The following is a 14679-nucleotide window of genomic DNA, read 5'->3' as shown; positions in this document are numbered from 1 at the left end:
CAATTCCTTGCAAATAATGGGGGCAAAGTAAATGTAAAGCCCGAGGCGTTGGGGTCCCTGGGCATTGTATTGATAGGATAGACTTCATGTTATCTGAAAGGGTCCCCATTTCCTATAAAAGCATGTTTCAATTGCATATAGCTAAAGGAATTAACCTGAAATAGAGGGTATTGTACCATTATCTAAATATGTTCTAGTGTTTTAATACTAATTGTAGTTGATGAAATCTTACAGATTTTGAAAGGGAGGAAAATTATGTTGCCACATCATTGTTTGTGAGTAGCAAGTTTTGTAAGGTTTGCAAATAAGATGAGGAGCTCTTTTTTGAAGGTAAGAGGTTGTAATTCCTAAGTTTTTGTAGAGGGCAATAGAAAAGGGATTGTGTGGATCCCAGCAGAAGTATAGAGCATATTTGGTCCTTGTCAGTCAGGGTTAAACAATGTATGTAGACAGGATATTTGGGCATTAGAATCGAGGTCATAATATTAATTTTGACTAAAATGGATTTTGGAATTCTATGGGAGCTACAAAAATACAGTCAATATTCAGTTCTTAAAATTGGGACTATATTGGAGAAACTTAAATGCACAAATATTTAATTTGCTTGGACCAATCTTATGGACTTCGTCCATCACAACAGTGACTTGCAGTGTGAAGAAAGTTACATTTTAACCTTTTACATCGTCACACTCCTGTATAGGACATATTCAAAATGTTTTAATGGCAACATATTGGCAGTTCAAAAGTGGGTGATAAATACATGGCAATAAGACCTTTTGAAAAAGGAAAGCTTTAAATGTGCCAGCAGTTGGGATATATTGATTTATGGGCAAATATGCATACTTTTTGTCATAAGTTAAACATTTGCATATGTTTAACATATTGTATATTATTGTAACAGTAACATATACAATCCATGTTCTTTGTGACTGTTTTTCTTGTTAACTATCGAATTCACACCTCTAGCTTTTCATTAAAAAATACTACCTATGAATCTTCCAAGTCATATATTTCTGTGTTCTTTTACAGGGTTAAAGCTGCACAAACAGAACTGGGTCAACAAATTTTAGCAGATTTTGAGGAAGCTTTTCCATCCCAGGGAACAAAGGTAAATGTCTGCATACACAGTGGCATTCTAAAGGAAATATACTTCTGTTTAAAAGCTTATCTGTTAAACATAGATTACAGTAGGAGTTTCCAACCTTTTAGCGTGAGTTGTGAAATTGTAATTACAGACCTGTTTACAAAAGAAGAATTCCCATGGCCTCCCATGTGTCCTCTTTGCTGTAGTACTATGGAAGTAATGTGTGGCCCACAACTCCACATTCCTATTCCAGCACAGACATCAGTAGCCTTCTTTTTTTTAGGTTAATGGCAGATGGGAGCATTTGTCGGCCACACTTAATTTCCTTCAGCATCGGTGACAAAGTGTCCAAAGTTACATTTCTTCTGGGATTAATGTAATTCAGTGGTCGTAAAACATATGAATTGTGCATTTGCCCAAGGTTGTCAATGTCTTTGCCATTGCCCTTTAATGGATAACCAAAAATGCATAATTCTTTCAAAGTAGAAATATCTTTTCACAATTTTTATATTAACTGTAAAGTTTTTGAAGTTATATTTGTATGTTTTTTTAAAATGTCTCCCAGAGGCCTGGAGGACCAAGCAACGTCCTGCGTGATGCCTGTCTGGTAGCCAACGTCTTGGATTCACGTATTAAGCAGGAGATCATCAAGAAGTTTATCAGGCAGCATCTCTCGGAATACTTGGTGCTCTTCCAAGAGAATCAAGATGTAAGTGGTACTTGCCAATGCATGCAGAAGCAAGTAAAAACAGCACTTACCTGAGGATACTAAAAGCAGTATCTTACTAGAAACAAAAGCTTCTTTACCAGCTCTGTTGAGATACTATATATATTGTTTAGAAAATAAAAAAAATATAAACCACTTGGGATTATAAACTGTCTCTCCCTGGCACATACCCTGAAAGACACTAGGTAAGTGTGCCTGCATGAGATCCGTGCATATTTTTTTTAACTAAACATGCAGGGCTGTGGAGTTGGTACATAAATACTTGGGGGCAGATTCACTAAAGGGCGAAGTGACTAACGCAGGCGCAAATTCGCCAGCGTGACGTCATTTCGTTACTTCGCCGATTTAGTAATGGCGCTGGCGTAAATTCGCTAGTGAAGTGGACCTACTCTAGCGCTACCTCACACCCTTATGCCAGGCGAAGTTGCGCTATGGCGAAGGGACGTAACTACGCTAATTCACTAACTTGCGGATTTTCATGAACGTTAACTCTTGCGCCTGACTTGCCTTCACCAACTGAGACCAGGCGAAGTGCAATAGAGTAGATAGGGCTTGCTTCAAAAAAAAAAAACGCTGGCGTCTTTTCCTTTTTAAGGGTGATAGGCTGAAAAAGATTGTACATTTTTTTGGGGGTACCCTCCCCCCTACATTTCCTAACATATGGCACCTAAACTATACAGTGGGCACATGTGTAGAGCAAAATAACTCTATTTTATTTTATGAAGGTTTGCCAGGCTTGTGTAGTGTAATGTATTTGCTGCTACATATACGTCCATTCAAATTTAACTTGGCGCCGTATGCAAATTAGGCATCGCTAGCGTAAGTTGGAAAACTTACAACAACTTATATATTAATTGAACCTGGGATATAGCTGTTAAATACAATCCAATGAGCTAAAATATTGTTCTTAGAAACAGAATTTCTTCTGCCATATTCTCCTTCATAGAAGCTCATAAGTCTGATTTGATTATTTTCAGTGCTTGTATTTAAAGTTATTACGAGTTGGAGTCGGTACAATTTTGGTGACTCTTGACTCTAGATACCCTAAATTGTTTCGAACTCTGGATTTGCGATTCAGACTCCACAGTTCTGTAAATATGGACCTATTCAGTAAGTAATAAGAATAACTACTAATGTTCAGACTGAGAATAGCTTGAAAGTTCTTGATATGTAGGTGTTTGCTTTTTAATATATCTTCATTTATGTATGTATTGTATGTAGAAATTGTGTATGAAATGGGCTGACAGACTCAAAACAAGTTTAATAGCCTTGGCTAATTGCCTGCACTATGCAGGCACTGACACATTAGTCTGCTAAACACTGTAAACTAGGGTTTAAATATTTGCATACCATTTTGGGCACATATCTATAAAAACTGTTTGTAGGCTGCCATAATATTCTAACCGTAAATACTTTTATACTGCAATTATAACTGCAATTATACTAATAACACATGTATTCACATTATTATAATTTGCTGCATACGGTTTTCTTTTAGACTTTCTGCCCCCTAGTTGCAATCTACTGATTAAACCTATTTTAATTTTGCCAGTTCCTAAAAATTTCGTTCATTAGGTGTTGTCAAGTGTGATTTCTTTGATTACCCTTAGTCTATGTTTTTTACTTGTTTCCTCATTGTGCTGTGCTATTGTAGGTTGCTTGGCTTGATAAAATTGATCGGCGATATGCTTGGATAAAACGTCAGATGGTAGATTATGAGGAAAAATATGGACGTATGTTTCCAGTGGACTGGTGCATGACAGAACGAATTGCTGTTGAGTTTTGCCATATCACAAGGTAAAGAGTGATTTTGCTCTGGTGTTCCTCACAATTAATCAGCAAATTGGACAGCATTTATGCAGGCTCTTGGTGTCCCCCAAATATTTAATTCTGGTAGGTTATTAATTGATCCCTGGATCTATAAGCGTACAATATGTATTCATTGGTTCACACAATAATAGTGGGTATCTGAGCCCAGCAATGAGTTACTTACTGCAGCAGAAATGACCTTGAGTTCAAGTTCTCGGTAGTGATGAGCAAAATTTTTCACCAAGTTTAGCCAAATGGTGAAAATGACGCCATAGACTCTAATGGGTGAAAAAATGTGTCTCACGTCAAAAAAAGTCAATGCATTTCATCGTATTTTCACTGTTTTGCAAATTTATGTCAACACAAGAGTCTGTGTTCTTATTATGAGAAATTGATCACTGCCGTGTTCCTTAATCAGTTGAGCATAAATTCGAAAACCTGGAATTTTCTTTCTGAATGCACAGACTTTTAAGGTTATCATTAAGGGAAATGTTTTAAAAACTAAAATAACATACATGTCGTACATTTTACTCTTCAGTAATTTATTGACACTTTCTGTGTTGAGCTGACTCCAGGAAAAAGAAACATCCCTTGAGATGGAAAAGTATTCACAGGACCAGAAATCTTTATAATATCCTTTATACCTGTCATTGTTCTCCTTTTAATGAAAATCCTTAGATGTTGCCAAAGCTTTGTTCGTTAAATACATATTTTGGCCTAAACCCTATAGTGAACTTCTCACCTTTCTACAAACATTACACTGCTCTAACAAAAATGTTAGGATTAAAAAAAAAAGTGGTCTACTTTTATAGTGTGGCTAAAAGTTAACTTGCTTTTAAAGTAAGCTATGGGGCAGATTTATTAAAATTCAAAAATTAAGAGGCCCATTTACTAAAGGTCAGATTTTAGTGTTATTAGAGCCACGATTAAACGATTCTCTAGAAAACACCAGAAATTTTGTCAAACTTTGCACCACCTTTCTGTTGACTGTAATGGCAAAAAATTTTGAGAATTGTTCCCTAATCTGGAGTGGAGTGAGAGAATTGGTTGAATCTAAAAATTGTATTTTCTCTTTAAGATCAAGCATCTTGACATTTTGACAAATCTGCCCATGTATGTATGTATGTATGTATGTATGTATGTATGTATGTATGTATATAGGTTATTGATACTAACTGGAAGTGTGAAATGGCGCAACATTAAGGGGCAGATTTATTAAGGGTTGAATAGTAAATTCGAATTTTCAAATGTATTTTTGGTAAAAACTCTCAAATTCGAATTGTGAATTACCCAAACTCGATTAGAATTTTAATTCAAATTTTGAGATTTATCAAACTTATACCCTGGGAATAATTTGAATTTGACTATTCGCCACCTTAAACCGGCCATGTTCATGTATAAGTCAATGGGAGAGGTCCAGTGACCAAGTTAAAGATGTTATTAGCCGTCCTAACATTCAATTTTTTTCTGGAGAAAAAACTTGATTCGAGTTTTCGGGTCAGTAATATTCATTAGAATTTTAGAGATTCAATTTTTTTCTTAAATAACTTTCCAATCAAATTTCGAATATATTCGAATTTATTAGATTTAATATAACTCACATGAATTTGAAATTCAACCTTTGATAAATGAGCCTCTAAGTATGCATTAGGTAAGCAGTTTAGTAGTGGAAGTTGTCATTTTGGTAGTGGTGTTTCAGATTGCCATGGCCTGGGTGTTCACTGAGATACACTAGGGAGGCTATGAAATAATTAAAGAATAGTTTGTGTCTCAAGAGTATACCTGCATCTTAATAATTTTTTACTACTAATTTTGTAAAATTGTATGTAAGTGCTGTATGCAACTCATTTTTAGGAGCATGAAGTATCCTCTGTTGGTGTGTCTTTGCTTGTTTTTGCTGGTTTTATTATTACCGGTAGTATTTAATTTTTGTTTCTTCAATAATAAATTATAAATTATAGCTGCACGAATACCATCCATGGGATGCAAAACTGGCTGCGTATGCCATGTTGAGTGTATTCTAAAAAAATGTTGTACTTCTGTCTAATAAATTACTAATAAAATTATTAAGAACAATGACACCTACAAGAGTAGGAAACCCAGGTAATCCTATTAGAAGTTACTGTAGTGCAAGTGAAAGAAAAGTGAAGAGAATTAAACTTTTTGTTGGCCACTGTGCACCAACAGTATAGGCTAGAGCTTTGTGCCATAGTTAAAAATGCAGCACTTAAAGGAGAACCAAAACCTTTTTATTAAAATCCCCTACCCTACATAGACCCCCCTCTCTGCTCCCCCCCAGCCTAGGTGTTACCCTGGGCATCGGGGATCACGGGCGCCATCTTCTTCCGTTTGGTAATCTTCGGGTCTTCTTCTGGAGTTTCTGCAATTTCCGTTGCTCTTTGTGCATGCGCAGTTATTCGGGGCCAGCAGAGTGCTAAGATTAGTGAAGAGAAGAACCCAACCCAAAGATTAGCGAAGAGAAGAAGATGGCGTCCGTGAACTCTGATGCCCTGAATCTGCAACGAGGGGTAAGTGAAGAGTTAAGGCCATTTCCCCAGTAACAGGCTTGGGCGGACCAGGGAGGGGGGTCTATGTAGGGAAGGGGGATAGGGGATTTTAATAAAAATGGTTTGGTTCTCCTTTAAGTTTGAAGAGAACAATAAAGCAATAGGATTAATATGGTCTTATCATTTTTTGCCTGTATTAAAGGGGCGGTTCACCTTTGAGTTAACTTTAAAGTTATAGAATGGCTAATTGCATGCAACTTTTCATTTGTCCTTTCTTTTTTACAGTTTTTTAATTATTTGCCTTCTTCTCCAACTTTCAAATTGGAGTCGCTGACCCCATCTAAAAACAAATGCTCTGTAAGGCTACACATTTATTGTTATTGCTACTTTTAATAATTCTTTAGTAATTCATATTTCTATTTAGGTCCAGCCTTATTCATATTCCAGTTTCTCAATAAAATAATGCATGGTTGCTAGGGTAATTTGGCTCCTAGCAACCAGATTGATGACATTGCATACTGCAGAGATGCTGAATAAAAAGTGAAATAACTCATAAACCACAAAAATGATAAAACATTTTAAAAAATGAAAACCAATAGCAAATTGTTTCAGAATATCACTCTTTACATCATACCAAAAGGCAATTCAAAGGTTAAACAACCCTTTTTAAGTAGATTTTTGCTGTCCTTTTATAATGGAATAGCTGAAGGATATGTATATATATATATATATATATATATATATATATATATATATATATATATATATATATATATATATATATATATATACACATACATATATATATATATACACATACATATATATATATATATATAATATATATATAATATATATATATATATATATATATATATACACACAGTGTGTATATATATATATATATAATATATATATAATATATATATATATATATATATATACACACAGTGTGTATATATATATATAATATATATATATATACACACAGTATATATATATATATATATATATATATATAATGAGCAACATGACATATAGGTAACTTTTAATGTAGATTATGTAATGTAAAATCATCAGACAAATACTTTTATGGCAAAATTATAAATAGCATTCAAAGACAATGTTATGATAGATAATCAAAAAGGTTATTTTGTGATGTCAGTATCTCTTTAAGAGAAGTGATGCATAAAGATAAAACGGTTTAGCTTAGACTGCGTTAATAAGGGTGTCTCTGGGTACACAAACTCATGTTTTCCGTATAACTCTTAACAGATTCAAATTTTATTTTGTATGAAACATAGTCATTTAGTTTGCAGTGATATTGCCACAGATGAACAGGAATTTGATCCTGTAATTTTTGAGGTCTGGTTATTTTGCCTGTTTGTGGGCATTGATTTGGCTTCTAATGAAAGCAGACTTGGTGGGAAATAGGATATAGCAAAATACTTCTTGAAGCAGAATTACTCATCTTTACTGTAATAAGGAGATGATTTTAAGCACACTGAACTGGCAAATAAGCCAAAAATCTTTTAGACAGTCATTATATGCAGTAGTGTAGTACGAGACCCACATTTCTTGCACAGCCTCACCTGAAGCCAAAAGTGCCAACATTTTATTTGACCATTACCTGTTCCCTTAGTTACTTACAGTGCCACTGTTGGAACTGCCTTCCATTCATATATAGGATCATAATGATGTTTTGGAATGCAAGTGTGAGATTTCTCCATCCATTTAGAGAGCTGCCGATAGCACTCCTGCTGCGAGCTGCATTTTAAGGTGTAAACCTTCCGCTGCATTGCTCAACTTGGGGTTTCTACTGCTGGAACACAAGCGTGTGGTTTATCAAGGTCAAAGAGTGAATTCTTGAGCAACACTGTTTGATAAGACATATCTGCTACTCCATTGCCCTGTTTCTGCAAAAGTAGTTTCAATAAGAATCCTGTCTAGTGGAGTGACATTTTTCATCAGTTATGGATTTGCAGCAAAATTCTCTGCAAATTCCCCTTTGCCAAAAATTTGTTTATGGAAAAATGGCAGAGAGAAACGTAAAGCAAAAAACAAAAAAAAACAAATAACAACCAAACTATCATTTTGTACAAAAAGAACTGCCACAAGAAACACCTATTTACTTCAATGAATTTATTTCAATGAGTGATTTCTTAATTTTTCAAGGAAACAGGACAGATTCACTAATCCGGTCTACTGTAGCACACAAACTGTATATTTACCCCTTTGATGCTTGATTCTATTAGCCTATTATCAAGCCAAAAACAAGACAGTAATATTATTAGATTATAACACAGCGGTTGATGGTAGTTAAGATTCTTGTAGGAGAATCCTGGTATATACCTAATTACATTTTGTTCAACTACTTTGAAAAGCTGCCCAGTGCAATAAGAGAGTTTTATAAAAAGATCAAATCTCTTTTAAAGGGTACCTGTCACCCTAAAAAATAATTCCAAATTCTTTTCTATCATGTAAGTTGAGCAAAATAAACTTTATATACATTAAACGTATTATTTAAATTTAGTTTTCTTCAGTCTTGGAATTACACAGTCACAGGCAGCAGACAGGAGCCATTTTGTCATGGAAAACATGTTTTTTCATAACGCACCAGTTAATAGAACTACTCTAGCAGACTTCTGCACTGCAATCCATTTCTCAAAAGAACAAACAGATTTTTTTATGTTCAATTTTGAAATCTGACATGGGGCTAGACATTTTGTCAATTTCCCAGCTGCCCCTGGTCATGTGACTTGTGCCTGCACTTTAGGAGAGAAATGCTTTCTGGCAGGCTGCTGTTTTTCTTTCTCAATGTAACTGAATGTGTCTCCGTGAGACATGGGTTTTTACTATTTAGTGTTGTTCTTACATCTACCAGGCAGCTGTTATCTTGTGTTAGGGAGCTGCTATCTGGTTACCTTCCCATTGTTCTTTTGTTTGGCTGTTGGGGGGGGGGGAAGGGTACAGCAATAAAGAGTGATTAAAGTTTATCAGAGCACAAGTCACATGACTTGGGGCAGCTGGGAAATTGACAATATGTTTAGCCAGATTTCAAATTTGAATATAAAAAAATCTGTTTGCTCTTTTGAGAAATGGATTTCAGTGCCGAATTCTGTTGGAGCAGCACTATTAACTGATTCATTTTGAAAAAATTTTGTTTCCCATGACAGTATCCCTTTAAGACAAATTGTGTATCACCCCAAAATCTTGTGCATGCACCAGAATGGGGGACCTAATGCCCATGCACAGTGCCCTACACAATTATAGAGCCTGAGGAGGGAAGGGGACATGTGAGGAGTACAGTGACATGCAGGAAGTGCTGAATGTGAAAGTAATTGACTGCCCCACCTCTATGCCTTAGGCATAGAGGCGGGACAGATATTTGATTGACAGTTTAGATATTTAAACACCTTTATAACAGGTATGGGTGCTTTAATGAAAAAAAAATATTTATGGTCCTTGTTTAATTTGCAAAGGACTTTCATTTTACAGTTTTTTGTGTTTAGGTGACAGGTCCACTTTAAGTGTAAGAGTAAGGCCACAAGAGAAGTTTTCTGCTGTGCCACCCACCATTTACTAAAAGGAGTGAGAGACAGGGTAAAAAAAAATCCGTGCATGCCAGGTAAATCACCCTACTTGGATCCATAAGACACCTCTCCTATGCCAGACACCGTTTACAAGTTGTATGAAATAGGGGCAAACAAATCAATGCATTTCAGGTAAAGTTCTATGTGAGACAACTCTACTATGGCATACACCCTTTACTTGAGAGAGTGCAGAACAGATGTTGCAAAATTCATGCATCCCAGATAAATGACCCTACATATTGGAAGATTCATGTGCCTTTTCCAATGATATAATAAATAGTATGATATTGACTTTAACATATACATTTGGTTTCCCCATTATCAATTAGAAATGTGTACTATATTTTTTATCTCCTATTTTCTGATAGAAATGATCTTTCTAAGATTATGAGGACAAGAGCCAAAGAGATTGAGGTAAAGCTGCTGCTGTTTGCTATTCAGAGAACCACAAATTTCGAGGGACTTCTAGCAAAACGCTTCTCTGGCAGTACTCTGAGTGACAATGTTGTGGTAAGCTGAGTGTTTCTAAACCGAAAAAAGATTTTCAGACACTGTCTAAACATTCACTAAATATGGAATGAATATCAGTCCATGCTACTAGTATAGTACATTGTTACCAAAGGAATGATAACATCTCATGATAACAATTAGGTTTTGGCAGATTATCCCAACCAAGGCCCTTCTTTTTAGTTAAACAGTAAATGTTTATGCTATGCAAGACTTTGGTTTAAGAATTCCTGCGCTTATGGTTTTCTAATACCTTGCGTTAGGAAAGAATGATGAACCAAGCATATTTAATTCATTTTTGGCTTGGGGCACAGTTTTTTTTTGGCACGTGTAACGAAATAAACAAGCATTTGCAGAATTGTCATTTTATAGATTTCATTAGTAGTCGACACATGGCTTAACCTTTTGAGTGCCTGCATTTGCAATGATGTGTTTTGCCATGTAAATATTGGCACAGCATAAATCCTCCTGGAAACATAGTATCTGTGGTGCTGGCTGTATGACTATATGGAGCCAGTGCTGTAGATTCTACAATGCAAAGAATGTACCGCTTACCTACTGGTGATTGTAGTAGCACCTAGATTTATGGGTTCTTCTTTGTTCTAGGTAAATTACACATTGCCTTGAATGCAAAATTTACACACTGGCCATGTCAGCTGTAGGCAACTTTGATATTATTATTATTATTTTATTATATACTGCTGACATATTCCACAGCCCTTTGCAGAGATTGCACTGTACATCATCCAAACCAGTCTCTGCCCAGTGGACGTCATAATCAAAGTTCCTATCACATTCACACACATTAGGGTCCCTTTTTTTTCCAGGAACCAATTAACCAGCCAATGTGTTTGGAGTGTGGGTGAAAACTAGAGTACCTGGAGGAAATCAAAGCAAGCACAGGGAGAACATACAAAGCTTTCAAAAAGCTTACCTGAATCAAACTTGGGACCCCACAGAGCAGGGCAGATGTGCCTTGAAAATGTCCCTGAAATAATGTTTAATTACGTTATAGTCATGTAGATTAAGTTCGTAGAAAAATAGATTTGATTAAAATTTGTTGACTTTACTTTTTTACTCACATTGCTGCTGAAAAAGTTGGCACTTTATTAACTCTGCAGCTTTTAGACTTCTCGACAGTGGCTAACTTCACCTTCATTAAAAATATTTGATTTAGTTATTTAATGAAGAAATATTTTGAATTATTCTTCTTTTGGATCTGAGAGATTGAAGAATTTTGGTCCCTCCAGGTTCCTGCATTGGTACTAATGTAGCAGGAACACTTATGCGGGTACATGCTGTTACACGTACTACCTCTTTTTCTGTGCTATTGCCTCCTCTTGCAATGCTATTGATAGGTCAAGTTGACTATAGCACTGATCTTTTGTTAGAGACTGGTATGCGTATGTGGATATTCAACCCCCAGCAACCAAGAGGCTTTTTTGGATAGATGTTAAGAGCTGGAAAATAGATAATAATTTACAAATATAGGCAATTTAATGATCTGCTAGATATTGATGTTTTTGTAAGAAAGCATTCCCCCTTTATTACCAGTAGTGAAAAAAGCAAAACCTGGCTATTGAAATGTTAACATAACCTGTGTTCACAAACTGGTGATTCACAGATGTTTACGATCTGTGACATTTCTTTCTAAAGTTTTTAACAATAAATAATTTTTTCATAATATAATAATGCTTATTAACCTTATGTAAACGTAAAGTATGATTTACATTAAGGGGCAGATTTACTATGGGTCGAATTTCGAAGTACAAAAAACTTCGAAATTCAACCATCGGATTAAAAAATTTAGAATATCGAATTCAACGTTTTTGTCAACAAATTTGGCAATCCTGCGGTCGAATAAAAATAGTTCGATCGTGCGATTAAATCGTTCGAATTGAACGATTCGAACGATTTTTAGCAATCGATCGAAGGATTTCCATTCGACCAAAAAAAAAAAAAGTGCTGTGGAAGGTCCCCCATAGGCTATCATTGCACTTCCATAGCTTTCATTTGGCGAAGTATGAAGTCGAAGTTTTTTTTTAAAGAGGCAGTACTAAGATTATCGAATGGTCGAATAGTCTTAATGATTTTTAATTCGAGTCGTTCGAATCGAAGTCGAATGGTCGAATATAGATGGTCGAAGTATCCAAAAATTTACTTCGAAATTCGAACTTTTTGACATTCGAACTTTTTGACATTCGAACCATTCACTCGAGCTTAGTAAATCTGCCCCTAAGTAGAAATGGGAAAATGTGAAAAGTTTAGGGTAAAAACTGTCAAAAACCAGAAAATCTATCTTATCTAAGGTATCCTATTGTCTTTATTTCTTTTGTATAAGAAAAAGCCTGATCCACAGCCTCCAGTATCTACTAATCCATTCTTGGATGATGACATGAATGACAGCATGACAGAAGAGTCAGTCCTTGATAAAGATAGTGACCTGGACAAAGTGAGTTTCTAAGATTCCTTAATCAATTCTTGTACTAATCCTTCATTTCAAACAAAAAAAATCATTATGACTTTGCAGTTGGGGGACTTCTGGACCCTTTAAACTCCCAGAATAATCAACAGTTGGCAAATAGATGCTTTGAACGGTATTTGAATAAATAATAGTTGGGGCATCTATGGTGTATCATTAAGGAGGTATACATCCAAAAACATAACACTATCTAGATTGCCAAGCAGGATATGTGTACCAATACATTCTATGCTTGTCTTTAAAAAATGCAGCAGTTCCACAATTTTTATAGTTTAAGGTCAGCTAAGTTTTTAGCCTCAAAACCTGTAAGGATGCTAAACTAATACGTTTTGATTTTGTCTTTTACAGCCAAAGAAACACAAACTTCCAGAAAACCCCTTTCATGGCATTATTTCTAAATGCTTTGAGCCACATCTTTATGTATATATTGAGTCCCAAGACAAGTAAGTACAGTGAGGTCTGACAAGTTTCTTCCATAACATTCCATTATCATGCCTGAGCTTTACATATTGATGGCCCGTTTCTTATGGCTGGTCTGATCATGCTCATGTTTGTACAGGAAATTAAGTGCCTGTGCGGTATATATATGTGTGCCTTTTGCTGCATTCATAGATTGCACTTTTGTTTTTTGTGGATAAACCTTTAATTACAATGTAGACGGGTTAATCTATCTTTACAACTGTGCTTATACAATCTCACCTATTTGATTTACCTTTCCAGCTTTGGGGGGGGGGTGGGGGTGGGTGTGTGTGTGTGTGTGTGTGTGTGTGTGTGTGTGTGTTTTTCAGTTTTTTTTACAGTAAACTGCTCTGTGAACTTCCAGGAGTCTCTTATTTTGTTTGCCAGCCAAATGTAATCCTAGTCCTCCTTCATCCTGGCACACCCTGTCCTGACTGTGCATTAACATTTTTCCCTGCTTTCCACTTGCTAAGAAATGTTTTCCATTAGTATTTCCCTTGCAGGCACCTTAAAGTTGAGAGGAGTTCTCAGTATTAGCATTCAGATTTGTGGGGAAAAAAAGCTGAGTTGCATACTTATGCGTATTACTGTAATTTTTTACCTATAATGATTTATTTTGCTCTCTGTTAAAGGGAAACTATACCCCTCAAACAATGTAGGTCTCTATAAAAATATATTGCATAAAACAGCTCATATGTAAAACCCTGCTTCATGTATATAAACCATTTTCATAATAATATACTTTTTTTAGTAGTATGTGCTATTGGGTAATCATAAATAATAAACTGCCATTTTAAAAAAATAAGAGCAGCCCCCAAAACAAACCAAACAAACTGTCTGTTAATAATGCTCACGTGAACTAGCAAGTATAGAGTTCTGTCTTTTGCTTCAACACTTCTTCCTGTTACAGAGTTGTAGTATTTCTGGTCAGGTGATCTCTAAGCCAGCACAGAGACCATCACAAAATGGTGGTTCAAGGCAAGAGATGTAATATTTACTTTTATACATATTCCAGTTTGATAAGATTCTTTAATATGCCACTTAATTTGATAAACTGTCTGTTGCTCAAAGTATTCATTTTGGGGGTATAGTTTTCCTTTAAGACTATCTCCTATGCTGGGGGAGGGTAAACAGGTCTAGTAGGGTGTAAAATAATAAAAGTGGGGATAATTAAAACACAAGACGGTGACAATGTATCGTATATAAATTGGAATTAAAATATGAATAAGCTGTAATAAATATGTAAATAATATGGAATAAAGCATGTTTGTTTTAGGTTAGACTGTATGATCTCTGTTGCTTACAGGGAAGGGGTTAATAAAGACATGTATCTACTCTTTTTTGATAAATCAGGGCTGTAGAGCATGCGTTTTTTTCCAGACAAAGACTTTTTATTATTTTGCTTGTGTGATGCCTGTGGAAAATGAATTCATTACATTAATGCTTGCTCAGCACTGTGGCTAATTCTTGGACCTGTTTTCATTGAGCCTTTTTCAGAACACCAAGCTACT

At 35.4% G+C, this 14679-nt stretch overlaps 1 protein-coding gene across 2 annotated transcripts in view; it reads left to right on the top strand.

The window, feature by feature from the left end:
• vps53.L (VPS53 GARP complex subunit L homeolog) overlaps nucleotides 1-14679 on the top strand; it is a 91233-nt gene that overhangs the window by 36739 nt on the left and 39815 nt on the right. For both annotated transcript variants that reach the window (XM_018246912.2, XM_041582245.1), the window contains 6 exons: nucleotides 1030-1108; nucleotides 1650-1793; nucleotides 3466-3608; nucleotides 10089-10230; nucleotides 12569-12679; nucleotides 13058-13152. In XM_018246912.2, the coding sequence (XP_018102401.1) occupies nucleotides 1030-1108; nucleotides 1650-1793; nucleotides 3466-3608; nucleotides 10089-10230; nucleotides 12569-12679; nucleotides 13058-13152 (714 nt within the window). The remainder of the gene's footprint in view (nucleotides 1-1029; nucleotides 1109-1649; nucleotides 1794-3465; nucleotides 3609-10088; nucleotides 10231-12568; nucleotides 12680-13057; nucleotides 13153-14679) is intronic.

Source organism: Xenopus laevis, chromosome 2L (assembly GCF_017654675.1).
Source record: "Xenopus laevis strain J_2021 chromosome 2L, Xenopus_laevis_v10.1, whole genome shotgun sequence".
Classification (NCBI taxonomy): domain Eukaryota; kingdom Metazoa; phylum Chordata; class Amphibia; order Anura; family Pipidae; genus Xenopus; species Xenopus laevis.
Note: the sequence above shows the minus strand (reverse complement) of the source record. Positions and strands in the feature narration are given on the sequence as shown.